This window comes from Heterodontus francisci, chromosome X (genome assembly GCF_036365525.1).
Source record: "Heterodontus francisci isolate sHetFra1 chromosome X, sHetFra1.hap1, whole genome shotgun sequence".
Taxonomy (NCBI): Eukaryota; Metazoa; Chordata; class Chondrichthyes; order Heterodontiformes; family Heterodontidae; genus Heterodontus; species Heterodontus francisci.
Window position 1 is genome coordinate 4437575 of NC_090421.1, and position 21739 is coordinate 4459313.

At 42.8% G+C, this 21739-nt stretch overlaps 2 protein-coding genes across 2 annotated transcripts in view; one reads left to right on the plus strand and one right to left on the minus strand.

Annotated features, from left to right (window-relative positions):
• LOC137358625 (zinc finger CCCH domain-containing protein 10-like) overlaps positions 1 to 21739 on the plus strand; it is a 105839-nt gene that overhangs the window by 66488 nt on the left and 17612 nt on the right. The window lies entirely within an intron of this gene.
• LOC137358628 (aquaporin-4) overlaps positions 1 to 21739 on the minus strand; it is a 28314-nt gene that overhangs the window by 4733 nt on the left and 1842 nt on the right. Inside the window, exons 2-4 of the mRNA XM_068024748.1 lie at positions 6797 to 7153; positions 1460 to 1624; positions 406 to 486 (exon numbers count right to left, since the gene is read on the minus strand). Coding sequence (XP_067880849.1) covers positions 406 to 486; positions 1460 to 1624; positions 6797 to 7153 — 603 coding nt within the window. The remainder of the gene's footprint in view (positions 1 to 405; positions 487 to 1459; positions 1625 to 6796; positions 7154 to 21739) is intronic.

Sequence of the window (21739 nt, forward strand, 5' to 3'; positions counted from 1 at the left end):
ACTCACAATGCACAGCTTCCACTTAGACATCATGGGATACAGAAAATCTATCCTATTGTGTCTTAGCACTTCCTCTAACCTCAGAAACAGTGGATTGGCAGCACAGCCATTCTGAAATAAATACTTGAAGTCCACTTTTTCGTGCCAAATATATTTGAGAAATAAAGATAAAGCTAAAGAAATCTTTTTTATAAGAACACTTGAGGATGCAACCATCATAGGGCTTATCGCACTGAATTCCTTTAACCACATGAGCAGAGCTTTTCTGTTAACATTTCTCTTGAAAAATGTTATTGCTAGCTTGTATTAAAACATTTGTGATGCAATGGCCACAGAGCTTCAGTGAAGACATTTACAGATGAAAATGCTGCCATGTGTAGTAGGCATTGAAAACCTTTGTTTTACCCAGTGGTGCTCCCAGAATCCAGTGATTACCGCTGGTCCAAGAGATCTTGCGGGATTCAGGCTGCCTCCTGAAAACTTACCCTACAGAAAATAAACAAGCACAGAAATCAGTAAACCCTGCTAGTTTCCATGGAGCTAAAAAGACCATTTTACAAAATTTGTGCTCCTGTTGTGGTACTTCACCTGGCCCAAGTGTGTGTTGCAAATTCAGACGCACGTTCCCCAGGAGATATGTCCAAAATGGACAGTCTTGGGGACTGCCTACCTGAGTCCTCGACAGGCATTCTGATTCTCCATGGTGAGAGCACAAATTAGTAAAATTACCTGTTAAATTTTATATGATTTTAGTGACTGAACAGGAAACACAGATCAATCCCAGCATTATTCTCTTACTTTAAAGGGTAAACAATGTAAGTTTAATCACCTTAGAACCCTAAATATTATAAAGGAACGTATCTGCACATTTACTGGTGTTTTTCAATCATCCCTCACTACCCTATTAAAACTTGGTTAATGGAAAACATTTTTTGTAGATATCCCCAGCTTTAGAAGGACAGCTTCTACCATACCACTGAGACACTTTTCATTTCCTACAACCCATTCTTGTGGCATCCCCACATAAGATTGCCAACTTGGAGACAATTTTGTGTTGTGGGTTCATAAATACTCAGGCCTGGATTGAGATTCCCCAAACAGATTTCATGTTGGCCCTTGCTGCTGAGCTAGTATTGAATTAGGTGAAAGTACAGTGTGCTAACCTCTTGTACCACATAGTGCCCCTGAACTCAGAATTAGGTGTCAAACCATATCTTCTATCTGCTCAGTCTTGAATTATCCTATGGTTCCAATGGACATTTACAGCTTATTTGCTGAACTTAGATAAGAGTTGGCTTCTAAAAGCACAAAACAATGGGGCCTACTTATTACTATTGCATTGAAAATTGGCCTACTGTGCAGTGAGAATTCATTTCCCTCTGCCATTCACTATAGAGGAAGTTTTTATGTGCTATGCACAGTATCGCTGTTTAAACAGCAGATCATTTGTTGTTCTCACCGATGCCAGGATTCCTGCTGTCAGACTGAAGGCTATTGCCAGACTGCCAGGTTCTCCCACTTCCCTACGCCGATGATCATCCACAGCAAATATAGTGAAAACCAGCTGGAATGTGGCAAAAATCTCCATTGCAAGTGCTTGGCCAGCATTTCCATCTTTGTTGATCTGCCCAGAAACACATGAAATCGTATAAGTTTGTAACTCTTAGGATCGATAAAGGAAAACATATCTGTATGATGATTGAGACTGTGTTTTTAAATACTTTGCATAGATCTTGTATGTTGACACAAATTAAGCAGAGAAATGTATAATGTTCCCGAAAGTGCAAGTGTATATAGATAAAGCCATAAAAAAGTGAATTTGCATTTTGGGTTTTATAAATATGGCATAGAGTTCAAGATAAAGAGATAATGATAAATTTGCACAACACATATTGGTTAGGCCATAGTTGAGAGTACTGTGAGACGTTTTGGGTGCCTCATAGTAGAAAGGGCATTAAAGTCTTCAGCTGCTTCATCAATGACCTGCCTTCAATCATCAGGTCAGAAGTGGGGATGTTCGCTGATGATTGCACAATGTTCAGCACCATTCGCGACTCCTCAAATACTGAAGCAGTCCGTGTAGAAATGCAGCAAGACCTGGACAATATCCAGGCTTGGGCTGATAAGTGGCAAGTAACATTTACGCCACACAAGTGCCAGGCAATGATCATCTCCAACAAGAGAGAATCCAACTATCTCCCTTTGACATTCAATAGCATTACCATCGCTGAATCCCCCACTATCAACATCCTAGGGGCTACCATTGACCAGAAACTGAACTGGAGTAGCCATATAAATACCGTGGCTACAAGAGCAGGTCAGAGGCTAGGAATTCTGCGGTGAGTAACTCACCTCCTGACTCCCCAAAGCCTGTCCACCATCTACAAGGCACAAGTCAGGAGTGTGATGGAGTACTCTCCACTTGCCTGGATGGGTGCAGCTCCAACAACACTCAAGAAGCTCGACACCATCCGGGACAAAGCAGCCTGCTTGATTGGCACCCCATCTACAAACATTCACTCCCTCCACCACCGACGCACAGTGGCAGCAGTGTGTGCCATCTACAAGATGCACTGCAGCAACCCACCAAGGCTCCTTAGACAGCACCTTCCAAACCCGCGACCTCTACCTCCACCTCCTCGAAGGACAAGAGTAGCAGATGCATGGGAACATCACCACCTGCAAGTTCCCGTCCAAGTCACACACCATCCTGACTTGGAACTATATCGCCGTTCCTTCACTGTCACTGGGTCAAAATCCTGGAACTCCCTTCCTAACAGCACTGTGGATGTACCTACCCCACATGGACTACAGTGGTTCAAGAAGGCAGCTCACCACCACCTTCTCAAGGGCAATTAGGGATGGGCAATTAATGCTGGCATAGCCAGTGACGCCCACATCCCATGAATGAATAAAAAAAAGTCATAGTGAGTGTTCAGTGAAAACTCCCTAGGATGATGGTGGGGTCGGAGAAGAGAGTTATGAGGAGAGACTTGAGAAACTGGGAATAATTTCCCCTGGAGCACAGAAGGTGAAAAGGAGATTTAATAGACATTTTTTTAAACTAAAGGTTTTGATACAGTGAATAGGGAAAAAATATTTCCTCTGCTTGGGGAGTCAGTGTTGAGGGCGCATCAATTTAAAATTGTCACCAAGACAGTGAGGAGAGAGGTTGGGAGAAATTTCTTTATGTAGTGAGTTATTGGGGCATTGAATGCTTTGGCATACACAGAGTAGTTGAGGCAGAGACCACTGGATTTCTTAAACAAAAGGTGGATCAACTTTATATAAGATGATACAGGGCAGTGGAGAGCAAGTGGTGTTACGACCAGGTGAGAAAGAGCTCTAGGGTTCCCTTTCAGCCTTCACCTGGTCTTACTGTAACAGGGTTTAATTTTAAACACACCATGTTTTTAGCTCCACATTTGGTGAATCCTTGTTCACCACTTTCCAATTATAAGGCAAAGAAACCAGCACAAACAGGCTTTCTTAGGTTTAAAGAAGAAAAGTTGAAATTTATTAAACTTAAACTCTAATTTGGTTAACGCCTACGGATACACGACATGCCCACGCAAGCATGCATACGCGATACACACATGCAAATGAGACAGAAAAGAGCAGAAGAAAGATAATGTGGAAAAGTTTGAGGCAATCTCTGAAGAGGGTTTTTTGTTACTGTGTTTTGAGCTCACTGTAGAGTCCTTGATTGTAGGTAGATCTTGGTTTTTCGTTGTGGCCCAGCATTCTTCTTAAACCTTGTTCACTGTAGGAGACTTTTCTCTCTTGGGGGGTCATGTGTCGTCAGTAGGTTTTGGAATTCCGTGAGAAAGAGATGGGGGAGCAGACAGGAGAGGCTGTGGTGAGCCAGCCAGGAGAGGTCTTTTCAATCCCCAAACTGTATAAATTCAAAAAACTCAGGTTGCCCAACAGGTTAGCCATGTGACTAGCTGTTTTGACCATGTCCATTTGTGTATTCGGCCATCTTAGCAGTCAACCTGGAATGCGAGCTCCCCCACACATCTGGTGATCAAAAGTCCATTGTGGGTTGAATGTCAGGGAATGGCTGCTTTGTCCTTCCAAACACCGTCTGTTAATATGCAAATGTCTTTTCCAGCCACGGCTTATCTGTTCAACAAGTCCTCCCCTCACTCCAGTAACAGTTTAAAATCAATGTTCATGACAAAATTAATGTGCCTCATTCTTGGCAGGTGGGGGCTTAGCATGACGGTGGGTAAGGGGATTATTTTTCAGTATCTGTTCTGGTTTCAGCCATGATGGGCCAATTACCTCTTTTTGTGCTGCATGTTTCCATAGTTTCAAAATAAAAGAAGTGCCAGTACAGATCCTTGGGGCACACCACGACCCACATCCTAATAACCTGAAAAACAGCAATTTATCCCAACTCTTTGCTTTCTCCCTATGACATTTATTAATTCATGTGGCTGCATTCCTTTAATACCAAGGGGTTGATTTTCATCTTCGCTGCCTGGGTGGTAATCTGGTGGGACAGATCGCCCACTCTTTATTGAGCCTGCCATTCATCTTTTATATGGCACCTTACGTAATGCTTTCTGAATATCCATATAGCATTCCCTTGATCTATATACTCTGATTTCTTATTACTTGGATACTCGAACAGTTCAAGTGGCTCTCACTAATGACTCTCTTTGCATCCTGTTAAGATTTAGTCAAATGCCAGAGTTTGATTTGCCCTTTTCCCAACTTAAATAACTGTAACTATGCAGTTAACAATTAACAACTAACCGCCAGTCCCGCAGTTCCAAGTTCAGCACTTACAGGTTTTAAACCAGTTGCTTGTTTCTGTGAATTAACAATTAAAAGTTCATCAATATTTAAACTGAACTCCTGTTCAAAACCAAATTCCCACATTGTCAATCTTACTCTATTGCTCTTCAGTTGGGTAAATTCATGTTAAATGACTACTTTTTAATAGTTTAGTGTCACTGACATCCCACACAGAAGAGTGTCTGCAGAGACTCATCGACAGACTTGCGGCTGCCTGCAACGAATTTGGCCTAACCATCAGTTTCAAGAAAACGAACATCATGGGATAGGATGTCAGAAATGCTCCATCCGTCAATATCGGCGACCACGCTCTGGAAGTGGTTCAAGAATTCACCTTCCTGGGTTCAACCATCACCAGTAACCTGTCTCTCGATGCAGAAATCAACAAGCGCATGGGAAAGGCGTCTGCTGCTATGTCCAGACTGGCCAAGAGGGTGTGGGAAAATGGCGCACTGACACGGAACACAAAAGTCCGAGTGTTTCAAGCCTGTGTCCTCAATACCTTACTCTACGGCAGCGAGGCCTGGACAACGTATGTTAGCCAAGAGTGACGTCTCAACGCATTCCATCTTTGCTGCCTCCGGAGAATACTTGGCATCAGGTGGCAGGACCGTATCTCCAACGCAGAAGTCCTCGAGGCAGCCAACATCCCCAGCTTATAGACCCTACTGAGCCAGCGGCGCTTGAGATGGCTTGGCCATGTGAGCCGCATGGAAGATGGCAGGATCCCCAAGGACGTATTGTACAGTGAGCTCGTCACTGGTATCAGACCCACCGGCCGTCCATGTCTCCGCTTTAAAGACGTTTGCAAACGCGATATGAAGTCCTGCGACATTGACCACAAGTCATGGGAGCCAGTTGCCAGTGATCGCCAGAGCTGGCGGGCAGCTATAAAGGCAGGGCTGAAGACAGGCGAGCCGAAGAGGCTCAGGAGAGAGCTAACTGTGTAACAGCCCCGATAACTAACTTTACATGCAGCGCCTGTGGAAGAGTGTCTCAATCTAGAATTGGCCTTTATAGCCACTCCAGGTGCTGCTATACAAACCACTGACCACCTCTAGGCCCTTACCTATTGTGTCTCGAGACAAGGAGGCCAAAAAGGAAAAAAAGGAGTGTCACTGAAGAGTGGTATTGTTGGTAGATTTTATTTGTCTAATTGAATATTGAGGACTTATTTCCTAGGAGTTTCTCTGGAGTGTATCTGCTCCGATTGTTGTTTAAATGTGCAGCATGAGCATTAGTGAGGGAGGCAAATCAGAGCAATTGACGCTACCATTTTCTTCTTTTATTTCGAGAATTATAGCATAGGAGAGTAGTTGAGAGGTTGTGCCATAGGAAACTTTAATCTAAAGGAAGTATAGAGGAGAGGGGTTGGGGGGGACGGTGAGTAGAGAAAACACTGCAGGAAAAGGTTTACTTGAAGTAAAGGGGAGTTGGGGCTGAGGAGGAATGAGTGGCGAAAGCACTGGGAGGAAGTTTAATGGAAGGAATACAAGGGATCCGAGACCTTAACTATTAATGCAGTTTACAAGGGCACAGTAGTACAGTGGTTATGGTACTAGACCACTTAACCCAGAGGTTGCAAATTCAAATCCCACTGTGGTAAGTTGTGAATTGAATAAATCCGGCAATTTGTGGGAAAATGACTATGAAAGCTGCCAGATTGTTGTAGCAATCCTTGTGGTTCCCAAATGCCCTTCAGGAAAGGAACCTGGTCTGCCTTGCGTGTGACTGTAGTACACAGGACATGATTGACTCTTAATACATATTGAATTGGCCTGGCAAGTTCTCCCATCTTCTCAGGGCAAATAGGAATAAGCATTAAATGTAGCCACCTCCCAAAAAACAAAGTTTTGTCTGCAACACCCCTGGTGAATTGATTTTTATTTTGTTTTGTTTGGGTTCCTTTCTCCATTTTAGAGAAATGCATCTCTATTGTAAATCAAGAGGGAAAATATTGTAGTAAATGCAGTAACATAAATGGACTCACCATGTTGACTAAATGCCTTGATGTTGACTTGATTGGCAGTGACATGTAGATTATCCCTGATCCAATCACAGCTCCAAGACACTGAGCCAAAAGATAGGACACAAACTGGAGGAAATCCAGTTTTCTTGTGCACAAGAATGCAATTGTGACAGCTGGGTTTACCTGGGCACCACTAATCTCTCCAAAACAGTGGATCAGGCTGACAGCGGAAAACCCAGCAGCTACAGCCACCTGCATCAGCACTGGACCTCCATCTTCTTGTCCAGGGGCAGAGGCTCCCAAAATAACTGAGACCAAGACCAGGGAACCAACCAGCTCTGCTAAGACTGAACACCAGAACCTGCGACTCTTCAACTCCTAAGACAAAGAAAGAAGTGTCATTGTGGAAATTCTTTTGCCTTTTAGATTTTATTTCCTTGCAAACTTTACTTAGAATTATATAGAATTTTACCTCCCACTCTTCTTCATCTAACCCTAACTTGGATTCCTTCCCCCTCCCCCCCACCATGTGTTTACCAAGCTTCCCCTTAAAGACAAACTGATCTTCATTTAGCCACAAGGATGAAATTATCTTCTCTGTGCACTTTTCCACAGCTATTCTCAACAGTCATTCCATTGACTTTCACTGCTATTGCTAACATTACTTAGATAATCATGCCCTCTTCCCCCTACCCCACCAAAAACCCAAAACTGTTATTAGCAATGGCTTCAAACTTCCTCACAAGATTGATTTTGATTCCCGGATGAGGACTCCGGCCTTCCTCACAAAAGAAAATTTATGTATCTTGAGTGAAGCCTGCAGGTTTTTCCACAAGAACCCAGCATAGACCCTAGATCCCCACATAAATGTTCTATAGACTCCAGCAGATGTCCCACAGGCCCTAGTGGACAAATCCTGGATTTCCATGTATTGATAGCCCTAAGACTGATGTCAACTTCAAGCTTTTTGTAAAGACCTATCTGCCGGAACGTGCCTGCTTTTCATTCGTAAACTATTCGTGTTATCTTGCAAATAAGTCAGATCTTGGGATTGTTGATATTTCAGTTTAAAATGGTTTGAGGATGCCACATACCACAGTTTGTGTGGTAGAAATCATCCGCCTGTTGGAAAGAAAATTGGGCAGAGTGTAAAACAGGCAGCCAATTCGCTATTGCCCAAAATGAATTTGTATCCCTGGGTCTCTACCTTCTTTTTACTTTGTTCTCTCCATCACTCTGTCTATCGTTCTTTCCACGTCTTTACAGAATTGATTTGTCCTCTCCATCTTTCTATTTCTCTCTCTCTACCTCACTTCTTTCTAGCTATGTGACAAACAGTGTGAAAGGTAACACCATTATATGTATAACACAGGGCCATTTGACAGAAGACATACATAGATTGATTAGCTTTTATACCTGCTTTAAGCACTACAGATTGTTCATTATCAGTACAGACCTTCAAGCTCTCACTGTCCCCGTGCTGAGTTTTATGTAACTTACAATATATACAGAATGCTACAATGACTAAATTCCCATCTGTCAGCACAGCAGCGACGATGGGGCCGAGTGTAAACAATAAAAAGTAAACCTCCCCAAGCTATCCTACAAGAGCTACGTACCATCTATACATTGCACTTAAGGAATTTGTACAGGAGATGTACACGATTTATGTCACTTCTGCATCCATCTGAGAATTTGAAAATGAATATCAGCCTCTCCATCATCAAAATATTGCATTCAGCACTAAATATCAGCCCTGCTAAGCTGGATATGTCAATTAATCTATTTACAGCATTGGTGTACAGGGGAGAACATTGCATATATAACAAATAAAATTGAGTTGTTTTACCCAATTGGTATTATACACCGTACAAATGGATGAGCTATACAGTATATTAGTCTTGTATAAAGACTCATATAAACTAACAGATATGTATGAACTGTTAACCATTAAACTTATGTGCTCCATATTCATTTACATATCTAGCACGTCTGTCAATCCTTTAGTGTTTTTTCTGCCTCTGAGTTGCTTTTTTATATCCATTTATTTAATAGCCTGGTGTTTATCCTCTTTATTTATGGTCAGACTTAATGTTAAGTTTCAACATCCATCCATTGTCTTTTTGTTTATCTATGCCCTTCACAATGCTACATATCCTGCTACCTTTTTCTCATGTACCCATCTGCCTGTATTTATTTATCATTTTGGTCTTTCAAGCTAAAGTGTCTAATTTTTGTTGCCTGTTGATTCACCTATTCATGTCTTCCACTACATTCTATCCATTTATTTCCCCCCTTTTTTATTTGCAACATTAAGACAAATCTCTGGATAGTTTAAAAATGCAAGTTAATCTGCAGAAAAACAGTGACCACTTCAAACCACTTGTTAAAGTACGCTTGAACAAGATCATTTAGCATCCGATGATGAACAAACTATAATCGAACGCTAATTGCCATCAAGTTGTTAATATTCCCTGATTGGGGAGGGGAAGATTAAACCCCTTTCCTTACCTCTCGGAAGGACATGCTGAGTGCCAAGGGGAGATGCTTCTGATGACTGATCTCACTCCAGAATGTTTTTCTGAGCTGTGTCTTTCAACAGAACCACAAGGGACCCTCAAAGAGCTCAAGAGTAGGAGGCACAAACAAACTGGCAGACCTATCACTCTCAAATGAAACAAATGAATCCATTTAATTCTCCAACAAACCTCCTCCTCCTTTGCCCCCTCCCTTTGCGTTAATCTAAAGAGGATGGAAATGATTGCAGGACACAGATCAGCTCAATACTCTTAATAACCCGTCAATGCTTAGGGTAACATTAGTGTAGCAGAAATATTATACAGACAGCACACAATAACTTTTGGTAACATTTATTATAAATAGTCACTTGGTAGTACAGAACTTGAGTATTGCTGAAAATAGAGAAATTTTGTCTTGCACTCATTAGGACAATTCACAAGAATACCAGTGTAAAGGAAGCAACAAATTTATACTGTATGAGAAGAGAGTGCTGATTGGTTGGCAAGTGGACTCTGATTGGTAGAGGCGTTGCCATGGAGAATGCACCAGTTACAGGCCGTACCCACCCAGCCTGTGTTTGCAAAACTCAAAACAGTGTCTAACATTAGAAGTGATTTCGCAATTGGACAACATTTGCTAAATAACCCTCAGTGTGCTAAGAATTACACTGACAACCAATTTAAGATTGTCAGTTGAGCTCGCAGTGTGGCGCATTTGCACGTGTTGGAAGCTACATATATGAATACACAGGGCCCTGTTCTCTGCAGACAGAAAGAACATGTACACACATTGCGCCTGTTTCAGCTAAACAAAATAAGTGACAGTCATTCGCTGGTTCATTCCTCAGGGCAATGTCTTGACCAATCAGAGTCAAGCTGCCTGGTTTAAGTTTCAAATAAAGTTTGGCAGTTAACTGTCAGTCACCATAAACTGGTGCATTCTCCATGGCAATGCCTCTACCAATCAGAGTCCACTTGCCAACCAATCAGCACCCTCTTCTCCTACAGTATAATTTGTTGCTTCCCTTACATTGGTATTCTTGTGAATTGTCCTGATGAGTGTAAGACGAAAAGCTTCAACAAAATGTCTCTGTTTTCAGCAATACACATTTATTATAATTAACAGTATATTGTGGAACTAGGTAAGAAACAATGTAAAGTCCTGGTTCGCAAATTCACTATTAGAACCTGGAAAAGGTCAAGACTGGAGTAACTTCCTTCTCATTCCGTTGCACTCCCATTGAACAGTTCTTTTCACATCTTTCCTTTTCCTACCAAAAAGATGCTGCAATCTACAATTCAGTTACTGTGTGTGTGTGGCACAGTGGTTAGCACTGCAGCCTCACAGCTCCAGCGACCCGGGTTCAATTCTGGGTATTGCCTGTGTGGAGTTTGCAAGTTCTCCCTGTGTCTGCGTGGGTTTTCGCCGGGTGCTCCGGTTTCCTCCCACCACCAAAAGACTTGCAGGTTGATAGGTAAATTGGCCATTATAAATTGCCCCTAGTATAGGTAGGTGGTAGGGAAATAGAGGGACAGGTGGGGATGTGGTAGGAATATGGGATTAGTGTAGGATTAGTATAAATGGGTGGTTGATGGTCGGCACAGACTCGGTGGGCCGAAGGGCCTGTTTCAGTGCTGTATCTCTAAATAAAAAAATTTTTTAAAAATCAAATTCATGTCACCTCATTAAAGCAACTTCCAAACCTCGTCAAGAGCAGTGTCTGTACATACAACTTTTGTGCTATCATCATTTTAATTACAGCCTATATCATGTGCATGTGCCCACAACTTACCACTGTGTTTCCCCTTGGTGCAAGTGGATGATGTTTGACCTAATCTAGTGCCCCTACTAGATGTTACCTGAGTGCTAGGAGTGCAAGAGGTAGCTGGCTACTGCATTCCAATATGAGTCTCTTGGGTGGCCCTTGTCTTATAATTCCTGAGATGGACTTGCTGTAGGCTGCATCTTTTGTTGCATGGGCACCCTGGTCCTCTGAGGTGGTTGGTAGGAGGTCACACATGTTGCTATCTTGAGAGACAGCAGCATCTTGTAAGCAAATTCCTGCTGTGCCATTCGTACTGGACCCTGATTCTGCATGGGCCCTGATCTGCAGGAAAGCAGACCTAATTACATCAGATGAGTGAAGCCCTTGGAGATACTTGTCCATATCCCATCCCCACACGCTTGGTGGTGGGAAGAGACAATATGCTGCAATCTGACTCATGAAGCAGAAGTCTATGCAACATGGCAGAAACTTAAAAGAAGAAAGAACTTGCATTTATATAGCACCTTAGGACACCCCAAAATGCTTCATAGCCAATCAATTACTTTGGAAGTGTATCATCGTTGCTATGTAGGTAAAACTGGCAGCCAATTTTGCACATGCCAAGCTCCCACAAACAGCAATGTGACAATGACCAGATAATCTGTTTTAGTGATGTTGGTTGAGGTATAAATCCCCTGCTCTTCTTCAGATCGTACTATGGGATCTTTTACATCCACCTGAGAGGGTAGATGGGGCTTCAGTTTATCACCTTATCTAAAGGGCAGCACCTCCAATAGTGTGACACCCTGCAGGGGGACTTGAACAAACAATCTTCTGAATCCAAGGTGAAAGTGTTACCCACTGAGCCAAGGAATTCCTGAGTGATTGTAGCTGTAATGACTCCTGAGGTGCTTTGGTCACACCCATTACTATCCTGGGACCTGTGCTTCCAGACCCATTCACATGTAACTAGACATGTCGGAACACAGGCTGTCACAGAGTTGTGAAATCTGCTGCAGAATGACAGGGACAACTCTTTTTCCATAGAAGTGAAGGTCACCACACATTTCATCCTATCACAGTTGCCTCATCAGTTGGTCTGCTGTACATGTTTGTAACAGGGAATTGACAACTGTTATGTTTGCAAGGGGCAACACCTTCATGAGTTTTCCTGTGCAAAGGAGGGATCAGCTGGACAGGATGGTAAGGGTCCCTTGAGTGCAAAAAGTCACACCAGGTATTCAAGTGAGCATCAGGGCTCTTCATGTCAACTCCACAGCTTTCATGATGAAGAATAGTTTACACACTCAATATTCAGATGGTATCTGAACATAGAAATATTATTTTGGACATTAGTGACTGTTATCCAGGAAGCAGCCATGATATCTTTATTGTGTGGCATTCCACGGTGCCTATAGTACAGGATTCTGTGTTCCCCAGCCAAATGTGTACAAGTTCTTTGAGAAAACCTTTCCTATACTTGTAGTTCATTCATAATAGGGGTAAGGCCTTAGATTGCAAAGTTCTGTGTGAGCTGCCTGCTCCCTCCCCCAGCCACAGATGTGTACGACCCTAATTTTGCAAATTGCACAATGGAGGCTAATGTTCACGGTACTGTCAATACTTTAAAATGAAACTTAAAGGCACGGAGATCACTCATACCCCAAACTTCTCAGTTTGAGGTGGCTGAGTGAGTCGTGGATAAGATGAGAGCTCTTGAACAGGGAAAGAAAGGTATGCTAAAATGTAGATTTAAAGATGAATATTGAATTGATGCACTGTTTACTTCAACCAAAAGCAAGCAACAAACAGCCTCCTTTGAAGTACACAAATACATGATCAGTGTTTGATCTGCCCTGTGCTGAAGTCACATGGTTCTAATGAAGTACAACAAAGCCTGCAACGTTAATGGAGCTCAAAAATAAAAGCTTATATTGCAAAGATTGGGTACTGTCTTATTAGCTCTTTTTAATTCCAATGATATGAATTTGTATATGTCTGTAACCTCTGTGTATATTATAATAAGTGCAGACACCAGCCTGACCTGAATGCAGCCTTCGCATTGTTGGGTAGCCAGGTCTGCCACTTTTTCTTCCCAGTTGTGCTGGGCTCTGGTTCAAAACTTCACCCAGATAGACATTCTTCATGTGTGAGCTGAGTCAGTCAAGGTCAGTAGGCTATTTGACCATGTAGGACGTCACAACTTTGCACAATACCATGGGCGGCACAGTGGCTCAGTGGTTAGCATCGCAGCCTCACAGCTCCAGTGACCCGGGTTCAATTCTGGGTACTGCCTGTGTGGACTTTGCAAGTTCTCCCTGTGGCTGCGTGTGTTTTCTCCGGGTGCTCCGGTTTCCTCCCACATGCCAAAGACTTGCAGCTTGATAGGTTAATTGGCCATTATAAATTGCCCCTAGTGTAGGTAGGTGGTAGGAATATGGAATTAGTGTAGGATTAGTATAAATGGGTGGTTGATGGTCGGCACAGACTCGGTGGGCCGGAGGGCCTGTTTCAGTGCTGTATCTCTAAACTAAACTAAACTATCCCCACCCAACATCGATGTCTGTGATCTATTCAGTAAGCTGCATTACAGTGGCAAAGGTTTGATTACTGGACCTTGTTACATTTACCTAGTTATTGAATGGGGTAAGGCACACTCTGGTTTTTAGGGGATGTGAGAGCTGCTCGTGGGAGTGACTGATGACATTGAACCAAAGGACCCATAAATTTAACAATTCCACTCATGGGTTAGCTGTGTAGTTTGACACTATCTTTCAGCAAACTTAATGCAATTCAAATGCCTTTCTAACCTTTTGTTACTAATTTAAACGAGTCAGCTAGTAACATCACTTTAAATCTCTTTTTCCCGACAAAATGGCAGATCTAATTAAGGTTCCTGATTATTATCGAGTAATAATTATCTAATCAGCTATACAAACAAATTTCATACATCATGACAGAGAAACTAATTCTGGCTGTGGCTATAACTGAGTGTGTACCCACCTATTCCTAACCATAGTGATCATATGGCGACAACATAGGAACATAGGACTTAGCAGCAGGAGTAAGCCATTCGGCCCTTCGAGCCTGCTCTGCCATTCGATAAGATCTTGACTTCCTTGTCTATCAAACATCTATCTAACTCAGCCTTGAATAAATTCAATGAACCAGCCTCCACTGCTTTCTAGGGAAGAGAATTCCACAGACTAACGAACCTTTGAGAAAAAAAAATTCTCCTCATCTCTATCTTAAAAGCAAGACCTTTTATTCTTAAACTGTGTCCCCTAGTTATAGTCTCCTCCACAAAAGGAAACATCCTCCCGGTATCCATTCTATCAAGTCCCCTCAGGATCTTATATGTTTCAATAAGATCATCTCTCATTCTTCTAAACTTCAATGGGTATAGGCCCATTGGATTGGGATAAAGTGGGATAGTTTCTCAAACTGAAAATTCTCCCCTATAGACTTTCATTCCCCTTCTAAGTTTATAATTTTATTAAATTTGGGAACGGGACACTGTGTTGAGGTGAGCCAGCTGTGTGATAATTACAGAAGAGGATCAAACTTGTTTGTGATATCACTGTCCATGAGGGGAGATGCTAGGCACTATGCTAGTTGTCGGTCAGGGTCAATGGGCAGGAATAAAAATATTGAGGGCAAAGCAAAAGGAGCTAAAGGTCTGTACAAATTGTTTTCATTCTGATTGTAGCTTTCTGAAGTACCATTGAATGTAATGTTGTCATGGTAACAAGATCTTTTCATTTCAAAGCACAGTAGAAGCTCCTTCCCCCACTAACTGCAGTTACCCTGGCAACTGTTGTGTACCTTTTTTGCTGAGATTTGGAGAAATATCCACTTAATTTACAAGGGAGGGAAAGGACTGCTTTATCAATAGCAACCCCAAATTGGCAAGCTCATTTTATAAACATGTGCATCAAATAAAGATTTGAAGTATCATGGTATCAAAAGGTGTGATGAGGTTTAACATTCAGCCAACTAAAGCTCCTTCTTGATACCTGAACGTGATAATTAGACATGGACTGCATAATTGGTAACCGCAGAGAAGGTGAGCTCCCTTTTCGTGTCCTTCACTGTCTGACACTCATACATTTCATTAAAGATCTGTGAGCTGTTTTAGACTTCTATTCCAAATTAAGTCAGCTGTTGCTCCTTCATGTTTCCCGTGATCACTGCATTTAAGGTCATTTGTCTCCATGAATCCTCATTCGGGCAAGCAAGGGTGAGCCACAGCTCATTACTAGATTAAACTATCCAGCTAAAGTATAACAGTTCGAAAACATGCAAACACATAAGTTAGTACTCTTTATGGTATCAAATAGAATTACCACCTTTTGCCAAGCCCAAAAATGAACAAACAGCAGGATAGGAGGAGACACAGTGAGATCTTGGGCTTAAGGTCTGAGGTTTGCTTTGTTGCTGAGGAAAAGTCATTGACAACATTACCAGTCTTAACAAATACCCATTCTCCCCACATCATGGGGAGACAGTGGTGTAGTGGTAATGTCACTGAACTAGCAATCCAGAGGCCCAGGCTAATTTCCTGGGGACATGGGTTCAAATCCTACCACAGCAGCTGGTGGAATTTAAGTTCAATTAATTGATAAAAATCTGGAATTGAAAGCTAGTCTCAGTAATGGTGTCATCAATTGTCATAAAAGCCCATCTGGTTCACTAATGTCCTTGAGAGAAGGAAATCTGCTGTCCTTACCTGGTCTGGCCTACATATGGTTGACTCTTAACTGCCCTCTGAAATGACCGAGCAAGCCACTCAGTTGTCAAGGGCAATTAGGGCTTGGGCAACAAATGCTGGCCTTGCCAGCGATGCCCACATCCCATGAAAGAATTAAAAAAGCACAGAAGTGGAAAGATCAGGTTTATATATTAAACTGAAAATACTCAAAAGGTCAGGCAGCATTTGTGAGAGAAACAGGGTTTATGTTTCAGAACCATTTTTTGGTTCTTAATTTGTCCATTATCACTACTTTTTGCCTTGCACCTTCATCCCTTTCCAGTTCTGATGAAGGGTTGTCGACCTGAAACGTAAACTGTTTCTTTTTTCACAGATGCTGCCTGACCTGCTGAGTATTTCCAATATTTTCTGTTTATATTTCAAATGTCTAGCATTCACAATATTTTGCCTTTGTTCTATTTTAAACAACCTTGGAAGTTTTTTTAATGTTGTAAAAAATCTGATTTTGGTCATTTTACATTCCTTGATAGCTCATTAAAAATTGAACTGTCCAGTCCCATACTAGATGATGGCACTCCTATGAGAAAGATGTTGTTACATCAGAGATCTACTTACAACATCATAAGAGATATATTGTTCAATATGTGATACTTGACGTATGTTACAAGTCTCTGTTATAGTTGCTGACTTTTGTGGTGGGAAGTCTGGAACATACTGCACATTCATTTCCATGGTAACTGTCACTATTAGGCATTCAGTCTTGGATAGGAGCACTTGAGGTTTTTTTTCCCTAAGTTTATCCATCTTTTCAAATGGTGAGGAAACAATCTCCCTGTTTGGAACATTTTAGGAAAGATTTCCAGAAGTAAAGTTGAAATGGGACACGGGTTTACATGTTGGTTATGGCTTCTCTCGATCCTATTTTCGATTCATGTTTCTTTGGTTCTAAAGTGCAGAAGGAAACCTCGAGAACAAATTCTCAGTGTGGCACTACCGTATCTTTATCATGGGTTGTTTCCAAAGCTATAATCCACCTTAGAACACAGATCGCAGGAGTCTAGCATTTTATGCATTGGCTACAGTGATTACCTCATGATGCAGAACCTGAAAAATGCAGAAGCCAAGATTTATAGAAACATAGAATGGCTATAATACAGAAGGAGGCCATTTGGCCTGTCATGACCATGCCAGCTCTCAGCAAGAGCAACTCAGCCATTCCCACTCCCCTGCCTTTCCCCCATAGACCTGCATTTTTTTCTCTTAAGGTAATTATCCAATACACTCAGTCATGCCCTTTGCCTCCATGCATAAATCTTTTTAGTCCCTAATTGGCCCCATTCCTCCATTTATCACCCTTTTGCTATTTATATACCTATAGAAGACTTTTGGATTCCCTTTTATGTTAGCGCAGCCAGTCTCTCCTCATACTTTCTCTTTGCTGCTCTTATTTCTTTTTTCACTTCCCCTCTAAACCTTCTATATTCAGCCTGGTTCGCACTTGTACTATCTACCTGACATTCTGCTTCATCTTACTCTCTATTTCGTCATCCAGGGAGCTCTGGCATTGTTTGTCCGACCTTGGCCCTTGTAGGAATATACCTCAACTGTATCCGAACCATCTCTTCTTTAAAGACAGCCCATTGTTCCGTTACAGTTTTGCCTGCCAATCTTTGATTCCAATTTACTTGGGCCAAATCTGTTGTCACTCCATCGAAATTGGCCCTCCTCCAATTAATTATTTTTACTTTGGATTGCACCTTGTCCTTTTCCATAGTATCATAAGGTTTAGGTTAGCTATGATCATGGCCTCCTAAGTGTTCCCCTACTGACACTTGACCCACCTCATTCCCTAAAACCAGATCCAGCAAAGCCTCCTTCCTTATTGGACCACAAATATACTGATCAAGAAAATTCTCCTGCATTCTTGTTAAAACAGTGATGGGGCTTTACTTTTACAATCTTCTAAGAAAGGTGGCACAGTGGCGCAGTGGTTAGCACCGCAGTCTCACAGCTCCAGGGACCCGGGTTTGATTCTGGGTACTGCCTGTGCGGAGTTTGCAAGTTCTCCCTGTGACCGCGTGGGTTTTCGCCGGGTGCTCCGGTTTCCTCCCACAGCCAAAGACTTGCAGGTTGATAGGTAAATTGGCCATTATAAATTGCCCCTAGTGTAGGTAGGTGGTAGGGGATTACTGTAGGGTTAGTATAAATGGGTGGTTGTTGGTCGGCACAGACTCGGTGGGCCGAAGGGCCTGTTTCAGTGCTGTATCTCTAAATAAAAAAAATATAAAGCTGTCTCTTTATTGGTGTCTATGCTGCTTCCATAGCTACGTGATGTGCTGACTGTTGTCATGGAGCTGTGATTCTCAGCATCAGCATGTGAAATGCAAGGCCACCATTATGAACAATGAGCGGTAGCTATCACTCCCAGATCTGCTGTGCTGTCTGAGCTTTGAGTTCCAGCATGAACAAGATCAGCAAAATCACAGTGTTTTTGATCACCTCTTGATAAACTCAGTGTTTATCCCTCTTTTGCAAACAGAACAAAGAAAAGTAGAAAAAAAAATCACATCAGCTAAATCCAGACACACCGCTTTCCCCTGACCCTGTGGCTCATCTCCATTGTTCTGACAGCTCTGATTTCTGGAAATTTTTTCTCTCTCATTGCTTAAAGTCCACTGCATTTTTATTTTTTTCCATCTAGTTTGCTGACTCTGAGAGAAAACGCAAACAATTGATAAGCTACGTGTTCAAACAATTTCTAACAAAAGAAAGGATGTTTCCTAAATCGTGTCACGTGCCACTTGTCACATTATATTAAAATCAACATTTTTTCCAGTACGCTGACCCCATGTCATTGAAGCGTTCCTAGATCGCACAGTATTACTGTCAAAGTCATCATGTTAACAGTAAGGGACAGTCAAACCCTCAACACTAGGACTATTTCATAGGCTTATATTACTCATTTTGCATCAATTCAAAGCTGTTTCAACTTTGCATCATACTGATTTGTCAATGAAATATAGGCAGATAGCATCAGGCACCTAGAAGAGGTAGTTTGACATCAGATTGGCTTTGGACTAGTTGAATTCACTGACTAGTCCCACAAATAAAGAATGGTTACTAGAGGGCTGCTAGTATCTATTGAGCTGTATTCAGCAATAGTGGGGAGAAAACTGGGAGGAAGATATAACATGACATGAAGTGTAGAGAGGAAGCAATGAAATGGTGGGAGAGGAGAGGAAAATTGCATTGTTCTCCAGGCACTCTCATTCATTTTTAATATTTTTTTTTCCCCAAAATATACTTTATTCATAAAAATCTATAAAAATTACATTGCCAAACAGTTTCAAAACAGCACCAAAAAATACAAACATTGCAAGGGAGATCAGTTTCCTTCAATACTGTCATGAGTTTCTTCACAACCCTTCCGTTTCACAATTGTCATGCCAATTACAGTTTTACATTTACAGCAATTGAAAATATTAACGATACAGTTCGAGGGGTTTCCCATGGATCCAGCCCCTCAGTTCAGCTTGGTGGGGGGACCTTACACTGTGGTCTTTCCCCATTGAGCCTTTGCTGCGGCTGCCCCAAGCTTTAGTGCGTCCCTCAGCACGTAGTCCTGGACCTTGGAATGTGCCAGTCTGCAACATTCGGTGGTGGACAACTCTTTGCGCTGGAAGACCAGCAAGTTTCGGGCAGACCAAAGGGTGTCTTTCACCAAATTGATAGTCCTCCAGCAGCAGTTGATGTTTGTCTCGGTGTGCGTCCCTGGGAACAGCCCGTACAGCACAGACTCCTGTGTTACAGAGCTGCTTGGGATGAACCTCGACAAAAACCACTGCATCTCTTTCCACACCTGCTTTGCAAAGACACATTCCAGGAGGAGGTGGGCGACCGTCTCTTCCCCACCACAGCCACTGCGGGGGCATTGTGCGGAGGGGGCGAGACTTCGGGTGTGCATGAAGGATCTGACGGGGAGGGCCCTTCTCACCACCAGCCAAGCTACGTCTTGGTGCTTGTTTGAAAGTTCTGGTGATGAGGCATTCCGCCAAATGACTTTGACGGTCTGCTCGGGGAACCATCCGACAGGATCTACCGTCTCCTTTTCCCGTAGGGCCTTGAGGACATTTCGTGCAGACCACTGCCTGATAGGCCGGTGGTCAAAGGTATTTTCCCGCAGAAACTGCTCCACGAAGGATAGGTGGTACGGCACGGCCCAACTGCATGGAGCGTTCCGCGGCAATGTGCCCAGGCCCATCCTTCGCAACACCGGGGACAGATAGAACCTCAGCACGTAGTGACACTTGGAGTTTGCGTACTGGAGATCTACACACAGCTTGATGCAGCCGCACACGAAGGTGGTCATCAGGATGAGGGCCACGTTGGGTACATTTTTCCTGCCCTTGTCCGGAGATTTGAACATCGTGTCCCTCCGGACCCGGTCCATTTTAGATCCCCAGATGAAGCGGAAAATGGCTCGGGTGACTGCCACGGCGCAGGAGTGGGGTATGGGCCAGACCTGCGCCATGTAGAGCAACAACGTGAGCGCCTCGCACCTGATGACCAGGTTCTTACCCACAATGGAGAGAGATCGCTGCCCCCACATGCCCAACTTTTGTCGCACCTTGGCTACTCGCTCCTCCCATGTTTTGGTGCACGCCCCGGCCCTTCCGAACCATATCCCCAGCACCTTCAGGTAATCTGACCTGACGGTGAAGGGGACAAAGGATCGGTCAGCCCAGTTCCCAAAGAACATGGCCTCGCTCTTGCCGTGGTTAACTTTGGCTCCCGAAGCCAGTTTGAACTGGTCGCAGATGCTCATCAGTCTGCGCACGGACAGCGGATCCGTGCAGAAGACAGCGATGTCATCCATGTACAGGGAGGTTTTGACCTGAGTGCCTCCGCTGCCTGGGATTGTCACCCCTCTTATGTTCGCATCCTTCCTAATAGACTCAGCAAAGGGTTCAATACAGCAAACAAACAAGATTGGGGAGAGGACAGCCCTGTCTGACTCCAGATTTGATCGGGAAACTTTCCGATTTTTAATATTTTAATATTTAATATTCTCCAGATAATTACTCATGAATGTGAGTGTTTATCTGAGGATCTGATTTCTATGGAAAGCCTGGCTTCACTTTCTTTATATTTGTTTTATTTACTAATTATTAGATTAACAGCTGTTTCTGTCATGAACCACTTGTCAGAGACAGGAAAAACATTAACAAGAAGCATGTGTTGCAGACATGCGACACTGCTGCTCTACAGTTTCTCAACCGGCAACCATTTTCTCAATTTATGTGAGACTTCAAAATTTGATTTATTTAATTCCAAATTGCTTCCCAAAGTAAGCTTAACATGGAACTGAAATCAGCCTCTGTGAGCTGTGTAATGAATTACTCAGTAATACAGACCAAGGAAGTCTCACATTCGATCTCTGGTCTGTGCTGAGATAGCTGATCTGCAATGAAAGTGTACCAGTGGTTTCAGTGCCCATGGAAAATGTCACCCATAATTGCCATTCTTGATCCCTATCGAGTGACCCTGCTGGGAAGTTCCTGTGTGGACGTGGATCCAGAATTGGACTCAGCTGTGATTGTTCCGTGGTTAAGTCATTTGCCAGCACTCAGTGTCCAATGATTGTTGGTAGCTTATTCATTGTGTGTGTTTACCTCCCTGAATATGCACTTGCAACTACAAAGAGAAAATTGGGGTTTGTGATTGGAACTATTTCTTATGAGCCACATGATCTCATTCTGGATTCTCTTATTTCCTCGACTGAGGAAGATAGAGGGGACTGTTTTCTATCGCTTTTTAACAGAAACGGAAGTGGGGTGGTGACATTAAAATGGATGGAAAACTAGGAGATAATGATAAACCCTTAATTTTAACAGTTCCATAGAATCATACAGCACAGAAGGAGGCCAATCAGCCCATCATGCCTGCACTGGCTCTCTGAAAGAGCTTC